This window comes from Centroberyx gerrardi, chromosome 21, assembly GCF_048128805.1.
Source record: "Centroberyx gerrardi isolate f3 chromosome 21, fCenGer3.hap1.cur.20231027, whole genome shotgun sequence".
Lineage (NCBI taxonomy): Eukaryota > Metazoa > Chordata > Actinopteri > Beryciformes > Berycidae > Centroberyx > Centroberyx gerrardi.
Genome location: NC_136017.1, coordinates 1,384,541 through 1,404,628, shown reverse-complemented (window position 1 = coordinate 1,404,628; position 20,088 = coordinate 1,384,541). Strand labels below are relative to the sequence as shown.

The 20,088-nt window shown below is 40.9% G+C and overlaps 1 protein-coding gene across 1 annotated transcript; it reads left to right on the top strand.

Moving 5' to 3' along the window:
* The first annotated feature begins 3,234 nt into the window (after positions 1-3,234).
* Positions 3,235-19,626, top strand: adgrg7.1 (adhesion G protein-coupled receptor G7, tandem duplicate 1). The gene is made up of 11 exons (XM_078291231.1): positions 3,235-3,351; positions 5,046-5,134; positions 5,408-5,556; positions 9,456-9,646; positions 11,074-11,226; positions 12,898-13,010; positions 15,092-15,444; positions 17,437-17,518; positions 17,825-17,983; positions 18,544-18,709; positions 19,444-19,626. The coding sequence occupies exons 1-11, from the start codon at positions 3,235-3,237 to the stop codon at positions 19,624-19,626; spliced, it is 1,755 nt and encodes a 584-aa protein (XP_078147357.1).
* The last annotated feature ends 462 nt before the right edge of the window (positions 19,627-20,088 follow it).

The following is a 20,088-nucleotide window of genomic DNA, read 5'->3' as shown; positions in this document are numbered from 1 at the left end:
TCCCAGCACTGCTCTAACTACTCCTAACCCTGTTACTACTACTACTACTACTACTACTACTACTACTACTACTGACCCTCCCAGTACTGCTACTCCTACCACCACTGATCTAACTGATGCTTCTGACCCCCCCAGTACTACTAATACTACTACTACTACTACTCCTACCACCGCTGATCTAACCGATGCTACTGACCTCCCCAGTACTACTACTACTACAAATACTACTCCTATCACCACTGATCTAACCGATGCTACTGACCCCCCCAGTACTACTAATACTACTAATACTCCTATCACCACGGATCTAACCGATGCTACTGACCCCCCCAGTACTACTAATACTACTAATACTCCTATCACCACGGATCTAACTGATGCTACTGACCCCCCCAGTACTACTAATACTACTAATACTCCTATCACCACGGATCTAACCGATGCTACTGACCCCCCAAGTACTACTAATACTACTAATACTCCTATCACCACGGATCTAACCGATGCTACTGACCCCCCAAATACTACTAATACTACTAATACTCCTATCACCACGGATCTAACTGATGCTACTGACCCCCCCAGTACTACTAATACTACTAATACTCCTATCACCACGGATCTAACCGATGCTACTGACCCCCCCAGTACTACTAATACTACTAATACTCCTATCACCACGGATCTAACCGATGCTACTGACTCCCCCAGTACTACTAATACTACTACTACTCCTATCACCACGGATCTAACCGATGCTACTGACTCCCCCAGTACTACTAATACTACTACTACTCCTATCACCACTGATCTAACCGATGCTACTGACCCCCCCAGTACTACTAATACTACTAATACTCCTATCACCACGGATCTAACCGATGCTACTGACCCCCCCAGTACTACTAATACTACTAATACTCCTATCACCACGGATCTAACCGATGCTACTGACCCCCCCAGTACTACTAATACTACTACTACTCCTATCACCACTGATCTAACCGATGCTACTGACCCCCCCAGTACTACTAATACTACTACTACTCCTATCACCACTGATCTAACCGATGCTACTGACCCCCTGAGTACTACTACTACTACTCCTACCACCCCTTATCTAACCAATGCTACTGACCCCCCCAGTACTACTAGTACTACTACTCCTACCACCCCTTATCTAACCAATGCTACTCACCCCCCCAGTACTACTAGTACTACTACTCCTACCACCCCTTATCTAACCAATGCTACTTATCCAATCAGCACTACTATCACCGATGCCACTTCCGGCCCCCTGGTTTGTGTTAATGGAAAGTTGTTGGCTGGTGTCTGCATCTGTCCTGATGAATGGACTGGAGAGACCTGCTCAGTAGGTAGGTGGGGTAAAACATGTACAATCCACCTAGAATGCACTCAGTAGAGCGCATACCTCCACCAACACTATGTAATTGTCAAGATATACCAGTTCCACATGTTGGATTTTCACCAAGTTAATATTTTCTTCCCTGACCCATTACCAACTGGTTTCATATTTTCATGACTGGACCTGAAATGGGACATGAGATCTGCCTTTTCAAATTCTAGTCTCTTTTAAGCATTTTATCTGATTATCTCAATACCACATGGCCAATCAGCACAATACTAGTTCAGTGGCCATTAGGGCTGCCTTCTACCACTGGACCAAGTTTTGGAAAATTAGCAGGGCGATTATGTCTAAACAGGAAATGAGCTCTCCAGTGTCTCCATGTTGTTTGATTGGGCCAATAATGGAGGGTTTGCCTCTTCTTCTTCTGTCTGCTGATTGGCAACAAAGTCTGATGGTGTGCAGTCACTGCTAGTTCACCCAAATTTCCCCTAGGGGATCAATAAAGTGCAATCTTATCTGATCTTATCTTAGTTCAAAACAGGATGTTAATTTCAAATAATATTTTGTGTAAATTTTACCAATCTCCTTCAAAAACTGCCAGTGAAGCTGCCATGGAACACTGGAGCCAACAATCTCACGGGGACATACAGATGATTTTGGTATCTATGTCCTCATCACTTAATGGATAAGTTGACCAACGAGCCATTCACCAAAAAAATTGTCTTAATCTTTTAAACATGCCTTTTCCTCTTAGAAAATTTCTGCCAAGCAAAAGAAATAGATGAATTAAACTTCCCACGCACACCTATCGGCTGGTTTGGATATTCTAAGGAAGTCTGTCCCAAAGGAACAAATAGTGGTAAGTTCATCTCAACCATGACACTGTAGAGATCTACCTATCCATCTATATCTATACAGCAGATCTACCATCTACCTACCCACCTATCCATCTATGTATCCATCCACTTAGTCACACATTCCATTCACCTATTAATCCACCTATAATTTATCTATCCATTCACCTATACCTATCTGTCAATCTATCCACCCATCCATAGTTTCATTTTTCAGTTCTTCTCTTCTGAATTGATGAATTGGTTAGAATATGCAGTTCTTTATCCCTTATTGATGATGAATTGGTATTTCTTTGTGTCCACTGCCTCACCTCCACCTTCCCCGTCTAGCTGGCACACCAAAGGCCTCGACAAGATGTTCAAACCAGGAAGGATTACCGAGTTTTGACGACGAGCCGCAAGTTTTCCAGTGTGACCTGACGCTCAGTGGCATACAACAAAATGTGAGAACATTCAGAACCTCCCTTTAAAACCTCAAAAACCCTCTTGCTTAATCTGTACTGTTATTGGAGCATTTATTATAAGCAGAATATGCATAAATCCCACACACCATTAGCTGCTTTTTCCACCATTTTTGTGGAAAAAAAAACTAACAGTATTTAAACTGGATGTACGCTGCACAAAATGTCAATTTTAAAGGAGCATTAAGTAATCTATGACTTTTACTGACTCCATCGGCAACCAAGGACTTGCAACAACACCCACAGGTCTCTGGTTTACGGTCTCCGGCTTGTAATTTCCATAAATGATAAAGTCACAGGAGTGTCTTGAAACTCCAATGTGTGTGTGTGTGTGTGTGTGTGTGTTGGGGGGTGGGGGGTGGGGAGAGTTCTGGTTAATTTTTAATCTTAATGGGACTATGTAATGAAAACTACAATAATTATTTGGTCTTTAAAAGGAATTATCCCCCCAAAACACTAACCCTGTTAAAAACAGCTTTAGACAACGGCAGAACAAATAAATAAAACCAATATTTTAATCTCTCAGCTTACCAGCCAAGCGGACTTGCAGATGTTGGCGGCCAGCGCTCAAATCCTGACCTCCAGACCTGATGAGCTGACGGCTGAAAACGTCACCATTGCAGTTGAGATCGCCAACACACTCCTTCTGTCTCCTAACGTCACAGAGGTACGAACCATCGCACTCAGCACCGCAACAGAGAACGGACTCCTGCACACTTACGTCCATCCGAGTTCCGGTGATTTATTGGCGGAGCTTTCAGTGTAGTAGACACAAAACACAAGTTGCTATGACTGCACTATTTCAATTACACAGTATGTAAATGAAAAGATTTGCTACAAAAATGAAGCATCGCGTTAGTTCAGGCAGAACACTGAAGTCGTGCACGCTATCAGCTGATTGGCTATCAGCTGTCCAGTCCAAGCTGACTCTCATCACCAATCACATTCAAACAAGTCAATGAGGCGGTCTTTATAATCTGCCAGCTCACACTGCCGTTCATTCATTCATCAGCCACTGCTGCTGTTGACCAATGTCATGCAAATTCCTTCCACCACCCCAACCTCCTCCTGTATTATCTGTTCCCAGAATGCTTGTGCAAGCTATCTCTATCTGGTTTCATGTTTGTTCATATTAATAATGATGTCTACTATGCCTTGGGGGGGGGGGGTTATTGCGCTCCCTGCTGAATCTCTCGCATGCTGCTTGGAGCCTTTTCCACCAAATACAACTGTATAACCATTAGTGTTATAATGGTCCAATCTCCTTTGACGTAAGCGTCTCTGACTGAATTGAGGTACCTACCATTTGACAGGGAGTAATAGCAGGAAAATAAAACAAATGACAGCACATTTTAAGGGATAATAGGTAACTTAGGCAACAAAGTCTCAAAAAATGTTTGAGACTTTGTTTGAACGCATATTACGTGTTGTTGATGTCAGAGAGTAGGGTCAGGCCACGTAGCCAATTAGGATTTAATGCCTTCCCTGTACCTCTACCTCTACCTACCTGCGGGTTCTTTTGCATCCCCAACAAACCACAGGCACAAGAAGTAGTAACAAACACTTTATCATGCTTTCATATACTTGGTAACAAAAAGAATGACTAAAATAACCTGGCAGGGCTGGGGTGAAATGCTGTCTACTGTCTAGGAGACACACTTGCGGACCTAAGGAGGGGGCTGAGCAGAGTAAGGGTTTTTGCACATATGGTTTCCTCCCACCTATAACCCAATATGCCACGATAAGAATTAAATTAAATCCACCCCAAGTAATCAAACACTATACAACCGGTAGGAATTAATAAGGCACTTCACAATACATTAGACTTGTACAGCGCTTTTCTAGGTACTCAAAGACGCTTCACATATAGGGTAAAATCATTTAATAGAAAATGTATAATAAAAAGAAATAAAAGACAAGAATAAAAGTAGGTAGTTAAAAACTAGAGGAATCGAGAGATGGAGGGAATAAATAAGAACGTGTAACATTTCTCACTACAGTCCTTTTATCCGTCACGCCCAGAGCTTCTTTGAGAATTGAACCCGGGTCGTCGCCCATCCGCCCTCCCAACCTCCACACCCTTACTTTCCACCCTTACTTTCTACTTCCTGTTTCTAGTCCTGTCTCCTCCACCTCATCCTTTCCTGCTGGGGAAACGCATTTCTCGTCCATTTTAAGACATGCAGACAGCCTGAATCCTCAGTATTTCAGAGATATTGAAAGGTCTGGTGATTTTTGATGATTTTTCAAAAAAGGATATATATATGTATTGGCTCAGAAATGAACTCTTCAAACATATTTTTCTGTAACTAATCCTTTCTAATTGAAGTGGTCTATCCTGTGCTAATGGTTGTTTTACAGAGCGTTAGGGTGGCGGCAGTAGCTACAGTCAGCCAGTTGCTGAATGCCAGTGCACCGGTCAACACAGAGGAAAATAACGCTGCTTTGAGGTAACGCATTACAAAGTAACACGTTACTGTAATCACATTACATTACACACTTTACGCGTTACAGTTAACTTTGCGCTGGAACGTCACAGGTACGTTCGGGTTAATTTCAGGCCCATGCAGACCTTTAGCAGGCAGTAAATCCAACATTACATGCCATGTCTGATCTGCAAGTATCTGTTTATATGTGCATGTCTGTTTCTGTGTGTGTGTGTTTGTACGTGTGTACATATTTATGTGTGTGTTGTATGTGTGTGTCCACTATTTTCCGACCAGCCTCACAGTGACCCTGGACCAGCTCTCTGTGAACCAAAGTGTCGATCTGAACACGTCTCAGTCTCAGGTGGTCCAGCCCAACCTGGTCATCCAGTCCGCCCAAATCCCTGCTGAAAACACACAGGGAGTCCAGTTCACTTCACTCACAGGTGAGCGACTGGTCCTCTAACCAATCACATCACACTTTAGTCTCTCTCTCCCTCCAACTGGCTATCTCTCTCTTTTGCTGTCTACAGTAATAAATGCTGTTCAGTGGGAGACCAATTCTGAAAAGTACAGCATATTACCACATACAGGGAAATACCTTTTCAGAGCCATTAGGGTCCAAAGGAAATTTCAGCATACAGGTAATCCGCCAAGCAGCTTTTATTTGAAACTTGGCCAACAGAAAAAATTAAAAAATGTATATATCACAGTTGACCTTCATATTAAGTATCCACCCAAATATGAGTTTAAAAAAAACTGTTAATAACCATTATAAAACAGAGTTCAAAAACAGTTCATCTGGCGGGTCAGACCATTTTCTCAGGACTGCGGGGGCGTGGTCGGTCTACCTGTCCAGTTCTCCGAGCTACGTCACGCAAACAATCTCTCGTTGCTACTAACAACAAGACCGGCAAGATGGCAGAAGCAGGCAGAATCAGCATAGTTCAACCATACCTTTATGAACCCTGAGATTCAGAGTTTTCAAATACTGACGCAGAGGTCTGGCCACCAGCAACTTCCGTCGGACGTCGTTCTGGTCAGATAAATACTGAATGGTGAGTTACAAAATACATAGCCTACCGCTAGCCATATTATTAATTGATACATTTAACATGCATACAATTAGCATTGCTCTAAACCTCAGTTGCTTTAGCTACTCTACACCAGTCCATCGCTCCACTTCTTTCACTGGGATATGAAAGAATGACACGTTTTTTAAATTTATCAGAGGATAGGCATCCAGGGACGGCACAAACAAGGGATGAGGGCATGGTGAGGCTAACGGAGGGATGAGAGAGGGATGGAGAGAGGGAGGAACAGGTAGAGGGAAACGGAGAGACAGGTGGACAGACAGAGATATTCGCACAGGACAACTCAGTCTTGTGCAGTGGGGAAAATAACTGGCTTCCTTACACAAGTGTATTCCAGTCCCAGTATGCAAGTTAGCATTATGGCTGTTTCACCTCATCTCTCCTGTGGATATATTTGTTTACTCTCTTTGTTTACTGTCTGCGTGTGACTGACAGGCAGGTAGGGACGCCTCCTATGCCTGTTTGAATCCTATCTCACAGGGAGGACTCTGTAGTTGCTGGGAACGCTGCTTCACCTGTAGTGGGCCTCACCTGTGGCGTCCCTCAGGGGTCTGTTTTTGGCCCTCTATTAATATGCTCCCTCTTGGCGACATTATTGGTAAGCATAATGTCCTGTTTCATTGCTACACAGATGATACCCAGCTACAGTACATGTTCCAGTATATGTAAAGACAGGTAACTCCGGCTGTTTGAATAACCTCAAATAAATAAATTGAATTGAATAAAGGTGACTGAGCCCTCACAGTAACGTCCCATGTACTCTGGAACAATGTGTCCAGCGGCGTCAGGCAAGCGATAACTGAGGTGTAACTTAAAGCCCTCCTGTATGATTAAGCAATTTTATGGTTTTATGATTTTATGATTCTGTCATTATGTCATTTAGTCTGTCCTGCACACTGTGTTTTGTCTGTCTTTCTTTTGTAGTTGGGTATGTATAAAATAATAATGAAAACACAGTACAAAAACTGCAAAAAGTAATTTTAGGGTGCTTTCACACCAGCCTTGTTTAGTCCGTTTGAAACGAACCCCGGGCCATTTGGTTCGGATCGTTTGGGGTGTGAACACCCTAACTGAACTCTGGTGCGGACCAAACAACCGCTCTCTGGTCTCAGGCCGCTTCCAAGTGAACTGTGGAGCGGTTCAATCCTGGTGAGAACACCATTTGAACCAATCTCAGGAAGCGAACCATTTAATCTGCATTTTATTGGTTAAAAACATCTTCACATCCTGTTTTGGTGACTGGTGAAACTAGCGTTTGCATGGATCAACTTTTTGGGATTTTTGCATGATTGCAATCGTCAGCTCTATAGTTTGGACTGGACCAACTTACCTCACTGGAAATTAGGATCATTTACTATGGAAATGTGCACTTTACGTCACTCCTGACATGTATTTTGTTGCCACATTGCTATATGCTGTCACCATTACGCGATGCCAAATGCCAAAAACTACCGTGTCCCTCTCACCATTATGCAACGTCAAATGCACAACGTGCATGTCCCGTTAACCATCATCACACATTGCCAGTTGCTAAATGCGTAACCTACAACCAAGAAAACCAACACAGTAAATATGTAAAAAGCACAGCCCAGCAAAACGTCATGAAAATAACCTTCATCCGATGCAGTGGATGCACCCGACGCACAACGTACCCGACGCACACACACATCACCCGTGTTAAAACATACATTCAAAGCAATTTAGTAAATCCTCCCCTGTTGTGTCTCATGTCACTTAAATCAACCCACGTAGTGCAATTTTTGTTATTTTTTATTTATTCTTATAAATTCAGCCGTGAAAAAATCTCTGGGAATGTATTTTTCCATCCCGGGAGACTGAGGCTAATTACCGGAGTCTCCCGGCCAATCAGGGAGGGTTGGCAAGCCTATCTGGACCGTTTGATTTTTGGCTTTGTGAAAGCGAACCAGCTGAAAAACCAAACGATGTATCATTCTCACATCAGGTGCGAACCAAGGAAGCGGACTATCAGGTGTGAAAGCGCCCTTATTTACTAAATATAAACCAATTTATAAAATAACACATCATTGAACCATTTATATTTCACAGTTTAATTTGAAGATAAAGTTCTATACATATCAGCCTATAAATTATATAGCCTATGTTTGTTTGGCTCTAACCTCTACTGAACTAATAAAGATAACGGAGAGGGAATGCTTACAGCTGTCCAAAATTACAATATTACGCCACATCCCATTTACAATGACCAGGAGAAGCCAATATTCTAGCTGGGATAAGCTGATATTAACCGATATGTTCTGGCATGTAAACAGCAGACCCTGGTTATTGCGTCATTTCCGTTCCATGGAGACACAAGCATCAAAATAATGCACCACTTATGAACACAGTGGGAAAACTATAAAACATTAAGACTGTCTCCATGTATGCAGGTATATAAAAAAAACTGGTTACTCATTGTTCCATGTAAACAATCCTTATTAAGACCTTAACCGGGATAAGGCTTATATTGGGAATTAATGTGCATGCAAACACACTCATTCATACAGTTTCATGCATTCACACCTGGGAGCTTCCAGTACAGCCAAGGGAATATGAAGCAGGCCATTGCTGGAAAAGAGCGTGCATACTCCATCAATTTTCCTGTTTATAAACAAAGGTTATGATAACAATACTAACAATTCTGATTCCCGTTGTTTAGGAGCTACTGGCAGTTTTGTGGCGGACCGAATTCAGCTGAACACCAATACTTCAGAAATTGTGGTGGAAAACGGGTTCAGAGCAGACGTCCTGATATACGTACGATTTCCCCCCGGTGAGAAGTTTTCCCTCTCTTGGTTTTCAGTAAAAAGTCACAACTTTCTCGTCCACATTGCACAAACTTTTCTCCACACTGCAAAAAATACACACACTACTTTTATAAAAAATAAACTGTTATTACTAGTACGACTAATAGTACTGCTACTTCTACTACCACCACAGGAACAACTACCAGTACTACTACTATTATTATTACTGCTAGTACTGCAAGTATAACAACGAGTGCTTCTATAACAATAATTACAACTACTATTATTATTGTTATAACTGCTTGTACTAGTATTACCATTACTACTACTATTATTGCTTTTATTATTAGCAATACAACTGCCACCACTATCACTGCAATAGCTACAACATTAACTACTACTACTACTACTACTACTACTACTACTACTAATAATAATAATAATAATCTTCTTAATGTCTTTTTCTCTGATCTCTTGTGTCTGAAGAAGCTGTGCCTGGACAGCGAAAGCCATCAAACGTCTCTCTGGGTTTTGTTCTCTACCAGAACGATCACTTCTTCAGGTCCCGGCTCTACAGGAGGCAGCGGTCCACCTCCATCAGGGTCCTGTCGGCCAGTGTCAAAGGTCAGGGCCGCGCTGTGGTGCCGCAACATGTGGAAATGCTGTTCAGACCCACAGTAAGAGAACTGCTATCATTACCTTTCCACAGTTTGGATTAACATTTTAAAGGGGCGTTACATAATCTGACCTTTATCTACTTTTACGGCCTTGACCCGGACTGTACACTTGGGATCGGGTAACTCCAAACACTCTTGTATCTGTAGAAGTCCTGGTAGGAAGCCAAGGACGCTGCTTATTGTCTTTACCTTTATTTATTCTATTGCTATCTCAGTCCCACTCTCAGCTTTTTGCAACCTATATATAGTATTAATTTGTTCATTTAAAAAAAATTCTGATTCTGCTTTTGCAATGATGCAAATTCCCCACAGGAGCGATTAAAGTTTTATCACTCTCTCACAAGCCACCAACAGATTACCATGTCTAACTGTTATGAGATGGTTTATAGGCGCCATGAATCAATATCATAAACAGTTCCACGGTAAGCAGCTGTGAACATAACACAAGGCATTTGGTGAGAATGCAAATACATCAGTCACTCATTAACTTGATCAAAAGCGAAAGCATCAAGTCATCCCCATTAAATGTGCTCTCTGAAAATGTAATCGATCATATATTTCTACATATACCTACATATGTTAATGATTTGTAAAAGGACCACTCAAAATCACTGACTCTGATGAGGGCATAATCTTTCAAAGAGCCAAAAAATGATTTTCCTTTTTTCTTTTCCTTTGTCCTCTTATTATTAGAGATTATCCTCAGCAAACACTTCTGAAGTTAATGATTTTTAAGAGATGACTCAAAGTTACGCCTAAATTACACAGCGTGCGTAACATTTGCATATCCAAACTTGTTGCGGCCCAGTTGCAGAACTTTAGGCATTTTAAAGAGTTAACTAAACCCCAAACCCAAATCTGTGGTGAAGCCTGACATCTACTGGTGAAAAGTAAGGTGCTGAACTGACCATCTGCTATTGGCTGGTCTTTGTTGCCAGGTGATGTCGCCACCTGTTGTACTCTATAGAAGGTGACATCACCTGGCAACAAAGATCAGTCAACAGCAGATGGCTTCAGTTCACCATTAGATGCCAGGCTTCACCACAGATTTGGGTTTGGGGTTTAGTTACTGGTTGTCTACATTTTATCTTTGGGTACGTGAACACAATTATCTAGTCTTGCTTATTTTTCCAACTTTTCCAATTTGAAAAACTCAAATTGTACCTTGAGGAACATTAATGTACCATACAGGGTAATTACGCCAATGTTTCTTTTGAGCATGTAGGTGTACTGCAGCCAAGAGGCTCCATAGATAACCTCATCGCCAACATTTATTTCAGTGACATTGGTTTATGTATCCTCTATTTTGTTTACTGACATGGTGATAAATGACTATAGCAAAATCTTGGCATTTATATACATTTGTATGGCAACATTTAAAAAAAAGTGCTGTACTAATGTAGTTATTGTTGTTGTTGATGTTTTAGATCATCGGCAACACAACGCTGTATGACTACGCCTGTGTGTTCTGGGACTACAGTCTGGGTGACTGGAGCACTCAGGGCTGCACCAAGGTCAACGCATCGGACGGCGTTCTGCGATGTTTCTGCAACCACACCACTAACTTTGCTGCCCTCATGGTAAATGCTGTGGCTCTATTGTGGCAGTTTCATTCCAAATGAGGTTTAAAAAGTTTTTACAAAACCAAAGTTAGAGAAAGGACAACAATAAACTGAGAAATACTCTTCTTTTTTTTTTTGTCTCCATCTTTGGTGCTAAGTTCTCATTGCGGTGGTGTTTTCTTCCCAAATATTTTCATAATGCTTTTCCCTTTTTCCATACACATACACAGTCCCAAACACAAAAACAAAAAACACTCACAAACTAACAAGGGCCAGTTAGTTGGACAACCATGCATTTTGAGATTGTACAATAGATTTGAAACGGTTTTGTACGGCCAAGAGCTACAGCACTGTCTCAACACATTCAGCAGCATGGTATCCTGCAATTTGTCTGTCAAAAAATTGAGTTCTGACGTTTCCACCTGACAGCAGCGATATACTGCTAAAATTACAGCACTATAAAGCCCTGCTGTGTCCTCAGTCACCCAAACTACCTTCCAGGTCATCGTCCTTAATTTACCCCTTGGATGAACTCAAACTTCTGCACTGCTGAGAGAAGTTGTAAATTTTATGCCTGTGTCTGCACTGCAAACAATGACGACACCAAAGGTTATTATTATTATTATTATTAAACCTTTATTTAGACAGGTAATCTCATTGAGACACGGGGTCTCATTCACAAGAGAGACCTGGTCCCATATTATTAAGTGCTCATGAGTTTCTTTTATAATATAGTACGCCTCAGGATAAAAATAATGTTCTTCGAGATGTTTTGCAAATGAATGTAGTTTAGTTTGAATATTCGAAGACTAAATCCTCACAGGCAGTCACAATACCGGACCCTGATTGGTTTACGATACCAGCTAAAGGGTGGTGGTGATAGGAGATTCTGCAAACTTGCTTGATTCAAAGATTTTAGTAATCGATCAGTGAGGTGAGCCAAGATGTGTTGACTGACTGGAGTTAATCTCTTTCTGAGAATGCTATTTTAAATTTAACCACTCACAAACAACATTTTTAATTTTGTTTTCATGAAACATCTTTGATCATATAAGTAGAGGAAAATTGTTCCTTTATTGCCCGTTTAACAAGTCATTAAATCTTGTATTCAGCCTTCCAACTTCCAACTCATTTCTTAAAATGAGTGGGAAAAAAAGTTTGCCTCTGAGGTTTGATCATTTCACTTGTTTCCAATCCAGTGCAGTTTCACTTGTTCTCAAAACGGGTGACAATATCTTGAAACGAGGCAGATTTAGTCGAAAAATATTAATTTGGCCTACAATATATTAAATTACTAAGTTCATATACTAAGGCCATATCAATATATTTTTTTCACCTCAACAGTTTTGGCATGCTATCAGCAGCCTTCCACTGTCACAGGTGCTGATGTGACGTATGATGGTGGTTATATGTTCACCTTGTTGAGGTTAACAAAATATGTTAATATGGCCTTAGTATAAGGGTTAGGGTTAGTTTAATAATTTAATTTAACAAGGCAGATTTGCTTGAGATAAATGTCACTTGGTTTGAGAAAATTGGAAAACAAGTGAAGTCATCTCAACCCATTGGCAGACTTTTTCCACTTGTTTTAAGAAAAATTTGATTTTTACGTTAAATACAAAAGTAATATACTTAGTGTGTAGAGAAATCACTGTTTGATTCTGCCCTCTGTTTTTGTTTCTCCAACAGTCATTCAGGGAGAATCATGAATATGCAGAAGCCCTGGACTATATTTCCATCGCTGGACTATCTTTATCTATCATTGGCTTGATAATAACAATCATTCACCGCATTAGGGAAAGGTAAGACAGGACAGACCTTCTTTTCCTCCACATGCAGAAATTTACCTTATCTTAGTGTTAGATTGTATCACTGGTGTTGCACAGAAACCCTGGATCAGCACACAGTATGTTTTTCTGCAAGAGTGAAGGATATAATGCTTATTTTCTCATTGACGCTCATGCATTTTAAATTATATTTTTATAATGAGATCTTAAATTTCAAGGGTGCAGGGGTCATGAAAGTCACTCAACACATAAATAACCATGGAAATATTCAATTCAAGTGAGAAAAAAAATTGCAGTTAATTGCAGTTAACGGTATTCCTCAACAGTAGGGATAATTCAATGACAATTGTTTTGATGTCATGACAACATTATGGAAAGCGAAAGTAAAAGGATACCGTACAATTGCTGTTTTATGATTATGAAAAAGATCAGTTGTTAATCATAAATAAATTTTGTCATTAAAGGAGCACACAGACTTTTTGGCAAATCGGCTCTTTGATCAAGTTACTGACAAGGAGATCGGTAACAGTTCAACCTCTGCATGTCCATTATTTATGTATTTGCTGTGGTGTATGCTAACACACTGTGGATGTTTTGGATGGTAAAAGCTAATAATTAGCATGTGTATTGTACCACACTAAATACTGGACAAATAAAGGTGAAACTGCCAACAATCTTCTTGCCACACAATGCTAAGTTGATTAAAGAGCTCTGTCAAAGTCAGTGTGTTTCTTTAATAACATAATTAACATTTCCTCTTTAAACACAGCCTTTGGTGTTTTAGCTATATTGGTCCCGTTAGCCTTTAGCTTAGCATTTCCTTTACCATTTTCTATTTCAAAACCAGCCTTCAACCTTTTGGCTGTTGGTCCTGCTTCCCTTTAGCTTAACTTTCCCACAATCTCTGGACCCATGCCCTTGACTCAGGTAGATTTTTCATTTGGATTAAAGGATTAATTCCAGTTATTTTAACCTGGGTCTTATGTATATTCAAAGTTTCATCACTTCACTGTAGAGCTTCACGTACCTCCAGTTCGCCGGTAGCGCTGCTCTCCAATACACACTAAAAAGGTCAAAGCAATCTCCAACAGTCAAATCCAAAAAGTGATTAAAATGTCCTTTCAACACAATAACCCGCACACTGCAATGGGAAATGCCTACATCTGATTTCTGAGTATCCCTTGTTTAAAACTTGCGTATATTGCAGCGTTAGATATGTTGTTTTAACTAGCGTGAGCTAGTTGGCAAGTAGATCGTTCAAGTGCTCTGATGCTGCATTAATGTCACATTGGATTTTCCATAAATATGAGCTGAGTGGGAAAAAACACTCACGTCAATCTCCTGGTGGAAATGTTTTTGGGCTCCAGTATCTCCCACCTGGGGTTGCAGAAGTGTGTCAACAGCAGTAAACATATTAGGGAATCTACCATGTTGGCAGTCAAAGGTATTAAAAATCAAAATGATCAGTTATATTCACAATGATCTATAATAATAATGTCTGCGGCAGTTGGTTTATGGTTGACTTCATTCACAAATACAAATTATTTTGGATGTGGGCGTTCCAACAAGTAGATCACATAAAGAACACTTTCAAACTGAAGCAATGAAATACCGTTTGTCCACTTTAAAGCAGCAGCCAGCAAAGTAAACAATGAAGTGTGTGAGCACCACTAAAAAAGTATCAAATGGACTATTTTAACTTAAATGTTGTGATAACTATTTGCAGCAATTTAAAGACTTGTACCTGCAGTGTAAGTGTCATTGTGTTGATGTGTTTTAATCGCTTTTTGGGTTTAGCTGTTGGAGTTTGCTTTGGCCATTTTGGTGTGTATTGGAGAGCAACACTCCTGGCAAACTGGAGCTACGTAAAGCTCTATAGTGAAGCAAGTGACAAAATTTTCAATCAATCTTCATGATGCTGAAAACTAGGTAAATAAGGCCCAGGTTCAAAGTAACCGGAATTATCATTTAAGGATTGGCGCATGCATGTAAAAACTGTCACAATTACCATTAAAGGGATTGAAAATGTAAAAACTTACCAAAATCCCAATGCACGCTGGAATTGTCCTTTATGGATTTCTTTTCAACTTCTTTAGCTTTCAAAGAAAAACTGAGGAGAGCTGGAACTCCACGATTGTGCTGGTGAGTATCTGCATCAGTCTGCTCGCCTTCAGCATCACCTTCCTCTTCGGAGTCAACAACTCCAATGAAGCGAGCAGCACCGAAGCGGAAGCCATCAACACTGAAACCAACACCATCCCTGATTCAGACGTACATACTGAGCCAGATCACGGCCCGTGCACGGCAGTGGCGGCTCTTCTCCACTTCTTCCTGCTGGCGACTTTTGTGTGGAACGCTGTGTTCGGCACCCAGTTGATGCTTCTCATCCAGAAAATACGCCGCAGTCTTCCATCCTCCTGTACCTTCCTCAGCGTTACTATTGGATGGGGTATGAGATTCAACACATTCAAAAATTTGAAAAGACTAAAGATTAGGAGCGCTACTTGGTACCAAATGTCCATGGCAGAAAACAATCAACAGGTTAAAAAAAGACAAAGGCTCTCTGTTGGGATAGCAAAATGTATTAGCCTTCGTTTCACACGGGCAATGAAAAGTTAGAACTGACGGACGCATTTCAGGTCAAATGAGCCTTCATCAGGGTGCTCCCATATTGGTCAGTTTTAACTTTTGAAATTGCTGATGTGAAATGAAAGCTTTTAATTTTTGCATTCCCAACAGAGTGCCTCAGACCCCCTTTGGTTTTTAATACATTAAGAAATTTGCTGATTGTTGTAGCCAGATATAATCAAGTGGTTTATTCCTCAACCTCTGGAGCCACAGTGACATTGAAAATTGTACTTGATTCACATCGAAATGACTTTTTTCAAGAAATGATCAGGAGTTATCAAGGAGTTGCATCTTGAAACAAGAACCTTGTTTAAGACGATTTCCCTCGTTTCAAGCAACTGTCTTGACTCATATTACATTCTCCTGAAAAAAAAAAAAGTTACATTTATCGAAATGACTTAAAACATCCTGAATAACCTTGTCAACTCTGGATAAAAACATAATTGCTTCTAACTCTATTTAGAAAACATAATTGAGCACATTCATCTAATTTTGAGACATTATATATTTAAAAATTGAAGTGAATATTATGACTCATTTAAGCAAGACCCAGGTGGACATTTCTTGGTTTATTGCTTACCTTGATAAAGTACACAGCATAGTACAGTGTAACACACATAACAAGCACAGATCCTGTACAGACGCCCGGCGCGTGAAGCATTACAAAACGGTTACTGGTTAAATAATTCCACTAACGTCACTTAAATACCACAGGTAATAACGTTAAAGTTTATAGGGCAACGGAAGACATGGATGTATGTAAATTAATGGAAGAGAGTGGGGCTCAGTGAAAACTAGTAAAATAAATAGTGACAACCGAATTTATGAATGAGAGTGAATTAGCATCTGTCTGGTCACTCTGGAGCAGAGCGGAGTAAAATTACCAGACGGTCTGTACGGGTAACAAGAGTCGCTCCACTCCTCCGATCTCGCGATGGCTGTAAATAATGTCTGTAACCATAGTAACGTTTACTTCAGATCCAATATGGCGGCTACCATTGCCTGTATTTCACTTGTGTATTTTTGTTTACTTGGCACCAGTAACACCAGTAACCAGAGGCGTCAATGTATCCATCAGATCTTAATAAACCGGCACTGACAGCGGCGTCAGATTCTCTTGTTCCACCACAGGGACTTGATGCTTTTAACAGCAACATCTGGGCCGAGACCGCAGAACTGGTGGAACAACCTTAATGTTGAGGAAACAGACTGGATAGAAAATTTGAGAATGTCTCACAACACTTACCTCCGTCTCTTTTAAAAATAACGATAATAATGTTACGTAATGCAACGAGTGTTGTGCCTTACGTCACGTAACAATCAGCTGTCCGGTCCAGTCCTGGTTCACACTACTCGGACTAACTGAATCCGCTCTCAAATTCAGTATCAGTACCTGAATTTTCAGGTAGTGAGTTCGGTTATAGAATGAGGTTCTCTCCTTAATAACCGAACTGTGTGAACTGAACAGGATTAAGCTCCAATGAGGAGTGACAGCCGTATTTAGTTGCAGTGTTGTGGCATTTAGCCCATAGGCGGGACGCCATCTCTTAGTCAAAAACGCCCTCTAGAGGCCATCTCACAAAGCGACATCTCACTAAGCATTACCTGACTGCCTGACCTGAATTCGAATAATTTATAGGTTTATATGTTGTTTATTTAAAAAGTATCCTGGGCTGTTGGAGCTTCTGCTCTGATGTGTGAAACATGCTCCAACTTCACGTTACTGGTTTTATTCCAGAGAATGTAAACATTGTTTTTTGATATTTAATTGAAGCCACCTGTAACTTGTTTGATTTCCTGTGTGTCATTTTAGGAATACCAGCCGTCATCGTGGCGATCACACTAGGGGTCACCTACAGGGTCAACGCACCTTTGGGATACAGACGGGAGGAATTGTGGGTCAATTACAGTCTTTTATTTCTCTCTGCACTCGTCTCTTCTGTTCTAACATATAGCCTACCTTTGGACACATCAAATGTTTCTAGAGCCGCCATTTTCCACCGACGTTCAACAATCATACAGGGAGAAATCCATCGTAGAAGAGGCAAAAATATCAATTTCTCCACCAGCAATAGCCTCAATACACCAGAATGCAATACAGCTGATATGTCAACATGGCCCCCCTCCCTGTCTCTTCTGTTTTGTATTTCTCGCTCTCTCACAAATTTTACTGTCACTGTTCTTCATTTTTGACCCTAAAGTTGCTGGCTTGCAGCTCTGGACAGGGACGGACGGTTTGACTTTGGGAAACCGATGTTTTGGGGGTTCCTCCTTCCAGTTGGTCTGGTCCTCATCTACAATACTGTACTGTTGTTTCTCTTTGCACTGAAGACATGCAGGACAGACCCTAAACTAAACAGGTAATGGAGAGTAGAGACACTCAACACTTGACACTCAGTTTTGTGAGCTGTCATCTCTCCTGAGGCTGAGGTAACCGGCAGCGTAAAGCCTCCACAGGCGTTGAAGAAGCAAAGAGCACATCATGTTCACTGTGTTTCTGAATGTTTAGCTTCGCTCTTCTTTGTTTTCTTCCTGCTTTCCTCCATTGTTGTTGTTTCTGTGACTTCCTGCTCTGCGGCCGCTAGCCACACCCATACGACACGTCCACAGGAAACGGGGGATTTAGGCATATAAATACAGACATAATTATTATTATTATTAGTAGTAGTAGTAGTAGTAGTAGTAGCAATGAGATAACCTAGAGGGAGCATATGAAGATTAAAAAGGAAGGCTCCAGTAAGTAACTGTCGCTAGTAGTAATAGATGTAGTCATAGTTTTAGTATTTCAATTCAATATTATCAGCACGTCAACAATTATTGATAATACCTATCATACAGTATCAACCTTCTCATGTATTTATATCTGTAATGTTTTACTCCAGAGAATAACGTCCAATCACCAACTCTTTCTGTTGTGCAGTACGAGGCGGACGTCTTTGAGGAAGAAGTTCCTCATCAGTTTTTCAGTGGCTGTTTTACTGGGCCTGTCCTGGACACTGGGCTACCTGGTGCTCAGCACCAGCAACGAGCAAGGAACGGCCCAGCTCATCTTCAGCATTATCTTCTGCCTCTGTACCACCACACAGGTAGGTTACAACAATACAACCACTTTGTGGTGCTAGGTTGGCCACCATGCATTGGCTTCCAGTTAGTTTTAGGATTGATTTTAAGATTTTATTGATTACTTATAAAGCACTAAATGGCCAGGCTCCAGCATATATTTCTGAACTTTTATCTCCCTACGTACCAAAGCACAACCTTAGACTGGCCAAACGCTTTTAACTGTTCCAAAGTCTGGATTTATGACAAGAGATGATAGACCCCGCCCACAACATTTGATCAAACTTTGGAAGCCAACTGAAACGGTATGGAATATCAAAAATATTTTGATCACTTTTAATCATGGGCGTTCACAAAATCTAGTCAAACGGAAATGGGCGGGGCCTATATAACAAAAAAAGATGATCAACACAATATATTTCTGTGGAAGTGAAAAGTAATGATTTGCTGAAGATTAAAGGAGTACACTGACTTTTTGGCAAAGCTCTTTGACCAAATCATTATTTTATGATCAGAATACTGGTAGGAGATTCACCAGCAGTTATTTACTCTAGGCCACTGGGAGCTTCCCAGTTCAACCACAGACTTATACTGGTGGCCGATGAGCAGCTCCACTGGAGCCTAAGTGCCTTGCAAGGCACCTCATTGATAATTGCTAAGGGACGGCTGAACGTCTCTTTTTCACTTCCCGAGCCCGGACTCAACTAGAGGAGTAAGAAAATAATAAGTCTAACCAATTTCTTCTGGCTCACTTCTCCAGGGTTTTCAGATATTCATCCTCTTCACAGCAAGAACACGGACCTTCAAGAAAGCTGTGTTGAGGTCCATCGAGTGTATCTCTTCTGCCAGCATCCACCTTCACAACAGGAAGTACATTTTGAGGAAAGACCAGGGGACGCAAAGCACAGAGTCCTATAAAGACATGACACATGACCAGGACTGACTTGACATATGCCTGTAGGAACTCTTATCTGTTGGATTTATTCTACTGGGGCATTGATTAAGGGGGATAACGTACAGAGAGACGGTCATTATCCCAAGCCCCGACAGAGTGAAACAATGTGACACAGAGGCGTGCTGTACATTATCCCGCTTATTGCATGGCAGGTGGGGCAGGTTGGGGTCGAATGATGATGATATTGAGAACGGGTCAGGCGGGTGCGGGTCAAATGGGCTACATACAGTACACACACAATGTAATTCTAGACTAAATCTCAATGGGTTTTAAATTTAATTAACAGAATAAACTTCTCCAGTCTCCAGCTGGTTTATCCTGCCATCCATACATTATATTCTGCACACACTGCACAGTACATTAAGTATAGCCTTAGTTACACAAGTCTTTGGAAAATTACCTGGCTTCCTGAATCTTTTTGTTTCGGGTCGTTGTTTTATGTGTATTGTA